The sequence below is a fragment of the Musa acuminata genome, chromosome BXJ3-11 (assembly GCF_036884655.1).
Source record: "Musa acuminata AAA Group cultivar baxijiao chromosome BXJ3-11, Cavendish_Baxijiao_AAA, whole genome shotgun sequence".
In the NCBI taxonomy this organism is placed as follows: domain Eukaryota; kingdom Viridiplantae; phylum Streptophyta; class Magnoliopsida; order Zingiberales; family Musaceae; genus Musa; species Musa acuminata.
Genome location: NC_088359.1, coordinates 1,965,306 through 1,975,570, shown reverse-complemented (window position 1 = coordinate 1,975,570; position 10,265 = coordinate 1,965,306). Strand labels below are relative to the sequence as shown.

The window sequence follows — 10,265 nt, the reverse complement described above, 5'->3', positions numbered from 1 at the left end:
GACGATTATGGAATCGAATGAATGGAATGCGAGCTGAGCTAAGAGATTCCTACAATAAATCAGACTCATGTCACCAAGATGGCGCATCTTCGTTCTCCAGACGTGGGGTGGTCCGAACCATCGCCGCTGTAGGTGCCCTGACGTGACCCACCATGGAGATCTGCAGTGCCTCCTCCTCGTACGCTCTTCTCTCCATGTCCGCAGTCCGCAACCTCTTCCACTTCGCCGTCACCATGGCCACCACGATTAGTCCTAAGAGCACTGCGCTGAAGGCACCCGCAGCAACGCTGACCACGACTACCTTCCATCCGCTCAGCTTCATCTCCTCTCCACCACCGGCATTGTCAATGGTCTCGACTACCAGGGCAAAGTGGCCCTGACTTCGAGCACTACATGCATTGCTGCGGGTCACGTTCGATAGGCTCAGTTTGCCGTCCAACTCGAACAGCGCGCAGAGCACTCGCTGTCCCTTGGTGCTCTGCCCCAATCCCGAAAAATCTACTGTGATGGGTCTCTTCGTCACCAAGATCTCCAGCTCAGGTGGAATCGAAGAATTGCGAATGCTCGCTGCTCTGTAGAATAGAAGGCCCAGCACCGGAGAGACCAGTTGAAACCTCGATATGTTCCTGTAGCTGCCGTACACGGAAGAGAGGTTGCCCAGGTTCTGAATCACCAGGATGAGCCTCTTAGAGTGGGGATGAACGACGACGCCTGGCGCGACATGGAACTCATTGACCGAGGCGCCGTGACGCCTCAAGCTACTAGTCCGATACCGCACAGTCTCCACGGTCGCCCCGGAGACGCTGGGAGGGAGTGAGACATTGTAGACGACGGCCGTCTTGCGGTGGTCGGTGAGATAGGACCGGAAGGCTGAGTCTCTCACTATCCGGTCGATGAGGGCAGGGTCCTGGAGTTGGTGCGAAGGAGACGAGAGACTGATGACGAGAAGGAAGAGGAGGTGAGGCGTCAAGCGAAGACCCATCAATAGGTTGCTAGGAAAAGCACTGCTCCTCTCCACCGCAATAGCATTGAGAATCGTCTCTCTTTCTGGCTGTTGCCTTTTTACCTTCAGTTCTCGTCTCTTTTCCTTTCGTTTGTCGATAAAGACCGACAAGGCGCAGACCAAGGACGGAATGGAGATCTCCAAATGGAAGATCGAGGGTTCTGCTTCCAGTTGCAGTTGCATGAAGGGTTCGCTGCGAATGTGTTGGATCGTCGACTTGGGTACTATTTGAGGATGAAGTGACTTGGATGGTTACGGCGGCTACGTAGTTGGGATGGGCTACCTTTTGGGGGTCGGGGGGTGGTGGGTTTGATGTGTGGGGTTTGGGGAAGAATGATGAGGGTAGATGGGTAGTCAGCATTGCTCTTTTGGAAAGGAGAAGAGTCTGGATCTGGGGACGACGTGCTTTAGGCTTTGCGTGAGGAATAGATTAATCTAAGAGAGGGGCTAAAAAGTGCTTTCGCCATGGATTGGTTCCCACATCATGCACTGCTTTCGCTGAAGGGACGGACTGGCTGGCGGTGCTTATGCTAATGGAATGATGGTGGCGGAGGCATGCCTGCTACTGCTAGTATCCTCGAGTGCTTTCTTTTTGTTGGGTTGACTGGGGGTCATAATAAGGCCATTCGCATGTCTCGTGGCCCTGTCGGTATTACCTGCTTGAGCTTTCAGTTTAAATGGTCTTTATGCTCCTCCTATCTACCATAATAATGCCTGTCTGTCCATACGTCTTTCGACATAAAATGGTTTCAAGCATGACTAATGCTCCTCAGAAATATGTTCCTCCTGGAAGATGTTGCTACGTTAGTTATACTGCTTTTTGATGTAGCTTCGTACGCTCAGCCACATGCACAGCACACGGCCTCATCTCTATACTTAATGCAGCACTTTAGGTTAGCTTACTAGATTTAATCGAAGGTGCCTGACACAAAAGTGTTTGTGTGTCTGATACATGTGGCGGGCGTGTTGGACGCTAGTAATGACTGTAAACAAAGGACAAGCATGATCCCAACAACGAGAGCTTGCCATGAACATAGTACTGTAAAGGATGGAGGAGGGTGAGGTTGACCCTTCCAGGTGGGCTCGAGTATGTGGTTGTCTTGCCTACGTAAGCCCAATTTAGACTGTTAACCAAAGTCCAGCCTATTGTTTGTTTCCTATGATCCACACAAATGCCCTTTTCATTTAAGCCTATTGTTGAATCGACTTGAGAGTCGATGCTGTAGCTCCGACGCGTTCACAGCCCGAAACCATTATAGCGATGAAGCCTTCAAATTTCGATCGAGCTAACAGGCTGTGGCTCTTTTATTTCCCTTGTAATACGATTGATTGAGATGGCCTGCAAATGAGTCTTCCACATGAGAAGAATAATTTAATGCAATACAATAATGCAACGAGTAGCTGTTGGTCTTCCACATGTGTGCGTGCCTCTTCTGGTTGTAAGATTGACTTGACTTGGATCGAACTGAACACAGCATGTGAGCTTTCTATCAACTACGGAGCGAGCCCATACCCAACCTCAAGAGTGAACCCCTTGACTCGGCACTACAGGTTGCACCCTTAAAGCAGCCGACGAAACTTTGTGCTGTTCCATAACCCTCGACGTGGATGACGCCGAGCACACGTGTCCGCACATGCGCGTAGCCGAGGTGACATCACGATCACAACGGTCGATTACATCACCCGCGTCAAGCTTCTTCACTGCGTCAACATATTCTCGCGAACGAGGAGGTCCGCCTTCTCCCTTTATTTGTGCAGCGTTTCGAAGCTACCTTTCGGTACCTCAGTCTATCTCATGGCGGATCAGCTTCTCTCCACCGTAACTTACCACGAGACCCTTCCGGAGAACTACGTAAGGCCAGAGTCTCAGAGACCTCGTCTCACACAGGTCATCAGCGACGCAAACATCCCCATCATCGATCTCGGTTCACCGGATAAGTCCCGAATCATCTCCCAGATAGGGAAAGCCTGCCAATCCTATGGCTTCTTCCAGGTCATTGAATTCCGACGACCCAGCTTCTTCCTTTCCTCCTCAACTGTATGCTGAGTATTTCCCGGGTTATTCGTTTGTAGGTTGTGAACCATGGAATCGATACTGAATTGATGGTGAAGATGATGGCTATTAGTCTGGAATTCTTCCGTCTCCCTCCCGAGGAGAAGGCGAAGCTCTACTCCGATGACCCGGCCAAGAAAATGAGGCTCTCCACGAGCTTTAATGTCAGAAAGGAGGCGGTACACAACTGGAGGGACTACCTCCGGCTTCACTGCTATCCTCTGGAGGAATACGTTCCCGGCTGGCCTTCTAATCCCTCTTCATTCAAGTAAGTTATCCGTGCTTCTCCTCCTCTTCTTCTCTTTAGTCGGACAGTAATAGCATAAGAATAGTCAAATAATTTGAGTATGTACTGAAAAAAAAAGGTGATAATAAGAATAATAATAATAAATAAAGCATTGATGTAAAGACTGCTGGAATACCCATCGAATCTCTATGTAGCGATTGGACAGGTGCATATTACCAGTATGCTTGATTCGATAGGCTCGCATCTTGATGCTGGTTAAGAATCTGATGCTGCCAGAGCATGATGCATGTATAGGAGAAACACTCCAGTTCCCTTAAGTCGTCACTAGAATTTGGTTCTTTGACGAGAGTAGCAGTGTGCATGAAGCCATTAGCTGCTGATGATGATGGATTATGGTTGATCACTTGGAATTAATACTTCATGTCTCTGGATCTTATGATTGGTCATTGTCGTAGAAGACAAACATGGCTGGAAAATATAATCTGCTGAGGTAAGAACATTCTAGAGGGGGAATCTTCATCGTGTGAGGCAGTACCAAACCTTCCTTGTGGGATATTTTTAGATTTTTTTATAGCACTGACAGTAACATGGTTATCTATACGGAGATTTCATAACATGGACTAGTAAATCAAGGGAAAACACAAGGTTTCATGAAAGTTTGTGGAAGACAAGATCCGGGTCAGTACGAACATCTGGTCAGAAAATAGGTGCACTCATAAAAGCACCATTTCCAGAGTCATACAAGACATCCCACTTAGAGCAAGTGCATTTAAATATGGGGAAACAGATGACTCAAATCCTGCATGTGCAGGCACATGTTCACAGTCACAGAACGTATGCATCTGCAAATGGGTCTGCAATAAAAGTTCTTTAACCGGATGGTCCCGTTTCTTGATGATTAAGTTTGAAGAGATTGCTGCGTTGTTCTTTCTGTTGTGTGTGTTCCAGGGAAGTGGTGAGCACCTACTGTAAGGAAGTTCGTCGACTGGGATTTCGGCTCCTTGGAGCATTATCATTGAGCTTAGGTTTGGAGGAGGAGTACATCGAACGGGTGCTGGGACAGCAGGAGCAGCATATGGCCATCAACTACTACCCAAGGTGCCCGGAACCGGAGCTCACATATGGCCTGCCCGCACACACTGATCCAAATGCCCTCACCATTCTTCTCCAGCAGCCCAACGTGGCTGGCTTGCAGGTTCTCAAGGACGGAAAATGGATCGCAGTGGAACCCAGACCGAATGCGTTTGTGATCAACATCGGTGACCAACTACAGGTGATTGCTAATCACACACTCGTTCTATCTCGTTAGGAGATCCTGATACCTAAAAACAAAGGAAAAGCACTTCTTTCTTGCACGAATCAAGGAAAAGCACCTTATTTTTTTATGGTGTTAAGGACCATGGTTTGTAGTTTAGAGTTGCCCTTTGAACGCCATGGTCAGACGCACTGGCCCATTTCCTCGTTTTGCTGAGCTTGCCTGCCATGCCCTGCACATGACAGCGTGCAGCTGAGCTTTGGCAATTATCCCATTCCTGCCCATGTCTAAGTAGCAATAATGTTTTTCCAGCAACCAGACCGCTTGATCCCAGTCGCTGTCTTCGTTTTCTACTCACAGACATATGCAACTCTTCCAGAGGCATTCACAATGTTTGCCGATAGCATTGTGGGCTTAGGCGATCTTGCACTTTATATATTAAATATGTAAATCGGTTCTTGTGCTCTACTTTCAGATTTCCATTTGTTTATGTTCAATTACTACTTTTCTTTTCCTCCAATATCGTCCTCCTAGTTTGTGCATCAGAGAAGTACTAAATCTATGATGCTGCTTCCATCTCATATATGATATCAGCCTATCGGCTTAAAGTAAAAGTGTGATGAAGCTTTGGAAAAGCTGCAGACGATTAAATATTTTCACGCAGGCATTAAGCAACGCCAGATTCAAGAGCGTTTGGCACCGAGCTGTAGTCAACTCGGACACCGAAAGGATGTCTGTGGCGTCCTTCCTCTGTCCGTGCAACACCGCGATCATTAGCCCTCCGGAGAAGCTCCTTGCCGAGGGATCACCAGCAGTCTACAGGAGCTACACATACGACGAGTACTACAACAAGTTTTGGAGCAGAAACCTGGATGACGAACATTGCTTGGAGCTTTTCAAAGGGGAGAAGAGCCAATCAGGTGGACTGAGCGGCCCCTGCAAAAGCTCGACATGATGTGACATCACACGGACAGTGCTTCTTCGTGATGCTGGTTGATTCCGTTCATCATGTGGAGCACAAATTATTTGCGGAGACTCTCGTGTTGTCCACGATCGACAGTGAGGAGAGTTCGGTGGTCTGCCCTCTTATTGATTTATTTATTCCTGCTTTGCCATGTTACCTTTCGCTACCAAAGCACTCGACTTGTCTGCACCATGGAGTTCGGAGCTGGCCCGCCGTCTCCATTTCTTAAAATTGGCTCTGTAATCCAGTAACTGCTTGTATCATTGTTTTGTTCTCTCTTCGACTAGTTCAACTTTTCCGTCGAATTTTGCTGTTCTGATTTCTGAGAAATAGATCTCACGACAACTTTGCCAAAAAAAATCAGAATTTTATGGAGTAAGAGGTGTATGTATGTATGGTCTGGATTTGGAGGCCATGTTCTCATCGTGATTTCGACGTAGCGCTTTAATATTTGTGACCCCAAGGCTGGTAAAGGAGAAAAGAAGGTCATCTGAGATGAAGACTAGAATGACTTCAGCAGAGGGTGAACGACAACGTTGTTTATGACACATGATATAGGATGTAAATATAAATTATATATCGGAGCAGCGACGAACCAGAGACTACGGTTCATGTCACATGCACTTGACCCAGGTTTTGGAATGGAGCCTATAAGCGAGGGAACGTAGACAGTGCCCAGCCCAAACACGGCCTCTTCCCCTGATCGATTATGCTAACGCAGGATGAGACGGGCTGGGTTTGAGGAGGACACGGGACTCCATCGGGCTCATCCATCCCATATTTCTCTCTCCCCCTGGTTTTGGCACGGCAAAGTTGGACTTTGGAACTGTTGACAAGTCGAACCACTAGCGAATCTACTTTTTGCACCACCGAACAAAAGTGGACTACTGAAGCTTTTCGCTCATATGCTTCCCGAACCAGGCGAATGCTACAATGGAAGGTCGAGTAACATGGAATTAGCTTTACGGCCGTAGCCAACGCACCAACACGGGTCTCAAGAAGTACTCATCGAAACTTCCCAATGCCTTCAAACTCATGCAGAATACACACTGTTAATAACGGGATAAAGTATCCTGCATCATCAGTAATCATGTTCAGCCCAATTGTCAGCATCCTTTCCCAAAGAGAGATTGAAAACGAAGAGAGATAAAGCTGCAAAACCGCAACCCAAAGAGTCCAAGCTCCCATCACTGCATGTATCAGAAGGAAAGCTGCCGCTGCAGAAGTAGGAGACGTGTTACGCTGCCCTCCCCACCTTTAAGACGAGCATCTCCTCTTCGCTTGTCCTGTCTCTCTCGTCTCTCTCGTCTCTTGTACGTCCTGACGCGTTCATCATCGCGTCATCAGCAGGCGTTGATGTAGCTGAAGATCTGGTGCACCGCCGTCGCAACCTCATCCGCTGACCCCAACTTGCACTCCTCCTCCATCTGCGCATCGAGAAAAGTTACAGGCATCAACTCGTTTCAACCGAGCATGTGATTCCCTAGTACAAGTACGGAATGAAACAGGAGCAGCTATCGGCCAACCTTCAGGTTAAGGGAGTAAAGTATGGAGGATGGTTCGAGGCAGATGATGTTGAGATGGAGGACTGAGAGACGGAGTTCCTCCATGGCTGCAATGGCTCGCACCAGCTGCCCTCGCCGTCGCCGCCCGGCGACCTTCAAGTTCACATGGCCTTGCACCAACGTCGCTTCCACGTCCATCCCCGTTGCATTCTCCTGCTGCGCTTCGTCTCCTTTACCGTCGCCCCGTCGCCGCTTCCACTGCGAGTAGCCCGTGTATTGTGGGGAGATGAAGAACCCGTCGTGCAGAGTGGAAGCATGGCATTGTTCGTCGTCGTTCGACCTCGACCGGACAGCGGCCGACGCCCGCAACCGCTTCTCGTATTGGAGGGAGAGGAGGTGGTGCTCGAGCTCCTTAACGAACTCGATGGCACCACCGACGATGGACGCTTGGTCTCCCTGTGGCCAACAGCACAGCGTTATCACGTCAAGGACTTGCGGACGAGAGGTGTGTGTGAGACATGGAATGAGAACTATAAGCGTACGCGTTGGACGTAGGAAGATGGCATCAGGGAGCGGAGAGTCGCGAGGTGATCGTTCATGAGCCGCCGGCGGTTGCGCTCCACCGCAATGTGCGTCATTCTTTGGCTCTCCGCCTCCTCCGGGCTCTTGGACGTCGAAGCCTGCCGCGGCCGCTTCCTCTTCCTCCGCTCGTTCGGCCCGGCTGCAGCCGCAGATCTCGTGGGCCCCGTCGTGGTTACCGCCACAGGATGCTTATGGTGAACTGTGCCTCTCGTCTCCGACTCGGATGTGTGGGTGATGCAGCTCTCCAGCTGCTCCACCGCACGGGCCTTGTCCCTCTCCGGTGTCCGCAGTTGCTCGAGGCAGTTTTGTCTCTGTAACCGGAGCAGGAGCTCGATGTTGGATTCTTGTGCGCAAGAAGTGAATAAACTTTGGTGTTGATATTGTTGCAGTTGGAGCTCGACTTTCTCTTCCTCCGTCTCGTCCTCTGCTTGCATGGCTCCCTGGAGTAGTTGAAGGAAAGGCATTTGGCGAGAGAACAGGCTCTCATATCTCATTTCAGGATGCTCGGAAAACCTGGCGCTCGCTGCTCCTGGTTCCATGCACACCGAGTTCAACTCTTCCCTGACCAACTGCTTCAGAAAATGATATATGAAGTGATAGACATAGGCAACAAACAACAAGCGAAATTTTTAGCTTAGCCATAGATGGTGTCTTCAGCAGTCATTGCTCGCACCCTATGGAATGGGATGTCCAGAAGTGGTAGTCAATACTCACCTTCTTTCCATTCACAAAAGAGTCTTCTTCAAGCAGATGGGACCAAGATATGAGGAGACAGGGAAATAATAAAGGAATGAATAGGTTGGGATACTTGAGGGTCTTACAAGGGAATCATTAATGGGTCCTCCGAGCTGCTCCATGGAAGCAGCAGCAAATGCAACAGCAACTGATGAGAATTTGAACACTTCCGGCAGAAGAACAACGTCTGACGGTTCCCCTCAGTCGTCTCCAGTCACCTCACCTCTTCGCAACCGAAACACAGTCCAGTCTTCCCGTTAAATGCTGCCTCTCACCACCCGCCCGGAGCAATAAATGCCTGGAGAGCAAGTATCATCACTTATTACGAACTCTGCTCCTTCCCCTCCTTCCTCGGATGTGCGGACTTGGGGCTACAAAATAAATGCTGATTCGAAAGCAGTAGAGAAGTCAGGGAGGTGGCGATACGGAGGATAAAAAGGCTCTGTGGTGTAGGGAGAGAAGCTGCAATGTGAACACAACTGTTAAGTAAGCAACCAAACAACCATGGGACGGTGAAAACAGAGCGAAGGAGCTTGTAGTCAAAAACTGAGGGGCGCCTGTAACTTCACGAGCTAGCTAGAGAAGAGAACAAGAAGAGGATAAGGAGAGATGCGGGGGGACTACAGGTCTGGGGATCCAGCGGTTGTTCCTATGGACTACGTTACAAGCTCCCCATCCATTATTGTTCGGGTGCAGACTTGTCCCGCAGCGGCGACAACCCACAGTCCTGGGGTCCTCTCCCTCTCTCTTCTCGGTCTTTTGCCTTCTCTTTCCCCCATCTCCTTGACCTGCTTCCGGATTCACTTACGGGCAAGAAAAGTGTCCGACGATGCAAAGACTTTTGGCGTGCAGTCGTGAAAAAACAAACCATAAGGAAAACGGTGATTACTTCCCATATAATAATCACTTGATGACATTATATTACTTGCACATTGAAGGATTACGTCTGTCAAATCTGATGCCTGTCTCGGTCAGACTACACTCGAGCCCAAAAATATAATTGTTTTCTGGATTAGGTGATGACTCGTCTACTAATCAAACAATGTGACAGTATCACACGAGTCATGGAAAGGAATGGAAGAGCCAAATCCCACTCACCTACCACTGTACCACAGCCTAATCATATTAGGCGTGCGGGCTTGTGCATTGCTCGACCATATAGCTGGACAAGAACGGTAGGTCTCATGTGTATACGCTGAGACGCCATTAAATGTCCAAAGTTCGCGTCTGATTTCTACTGCGCAGCAAATTATCTCGTGCAGTACTTCTCTCCATTTTTAGCTTCGCATAAAGAGGCAAACGTGACCAGTTGGAACAGGGATGTGATTCGTGCAAACTTACCCTGTTTGGATATGGTAATTTGCAGAGATCCTGTTCAGTCCAAGTAGTGTAAGTAATCCCTCATGTAAAAGTGGCATTTTCATCACCCACATTCAAGTAACTTGGTAAGTTAATGTGTTTACGGCGAAGTAGTTCGATCTTCCATGCTATAAAGATCTGCCTTGTTAAAATAGTATGGTTAACTCATTTACATGCAGAAACTTGGTACAACTATCGTACGTCAAATTAGACATTCTCTTTCGTTCCTGTCTATCCATTATGTTTTTAGTTTTTAGGTTTTTTCGCATGCATATGAATATTTTTAATAGCAGATGTTCATGGTGTTAAGAGAAGATGGATATGAATCAACAGGTACTCTCGCATTACTAGGAATTAAAAGTGTAAGACTAAACATAATAATATTAACGTAAAATGTAGCAGATTAGAATAATCTACATGTAAGTGCAATTAATACGCAATTCTTCTTTCAAGTGCAACTAATGGAGCTTGCGGCAATTATACGAGCGAGTTTTCATGTGTTTGATTCCATGAACTCCGAAATCTTTGTTGAAATAACTAACTTAAGAGTAGCATCAACATG

At 48.2% G+C, this 10,265-nt stretch overlaps 3 protein-coding genes across 3 annotated transcripts; 1 reads left to right on the top strand and 2 right to left on the bottom strand.

Moving 5' to 3' along the window:
* Positions 1–70: 70 nt before the first annotated feature.
* Positions 71–1,186, bottom strand: LOC135652286 (uncharacterized). The gene has a single exon (XM_065173122.1). The coding sequence runs from the start codon at positions 1,184–1,186 to the stop codon at positions 71–73; it is 1,116 nt and encodes a 371-aa protein (XP_065029194.1).
* A 1,535-nt stretch (positions 1,187–2,721) lies between these two features.
* Positions 2,722–5,785, top strand: LOC135652889 (flavanone 3-dioxygenase 2-like). Its single transcript, XM_065174205.1, has 4 exons — positions 2,722–2,996; positions 3,077–3,324; positions 4,252–4,576; positions 5,223–5,785. The coding sequence occupies exons 1-4, from the start codon at positions 2,799–2,801 to the stop codon at positions 5,511–5,513; spliced, it is 1,062 nt and encodes a 353-aa protein (XP_065030277.1). The 5' UTR covers positions 2,722–2,798; the 3' UTR covers positions 5,514–5,785.
* Positions 5,786–6,725: 940 nt separating this feature from the next.
* Positions 6,726–8,774, bottom strand: LOC135652895 (transcription factor bHLH57-like). The gene is made up of 4 exons (XM_065174214.1): positions 8,431–8,774; positions 7,570–8,178; positions 7,049–7,483; positions 6,726–6,949 (listed from the first exon to the last, which is right to left on the bottom strand). The coding sequence occupies exons 1-4, from the start codon at positions 8,464–8,466 to the stop codon at positions 6,866–6,868; spliced, it is 1,164 nt and encodes a 387-aa protein (XP_065030286.1). The 5' UTR covers positions 8,467–8,774; the 3' UTR covers positions 6,726–6,865.
* Positions 8,775–10,265: the final 1,491 nt, after the last annotated feature.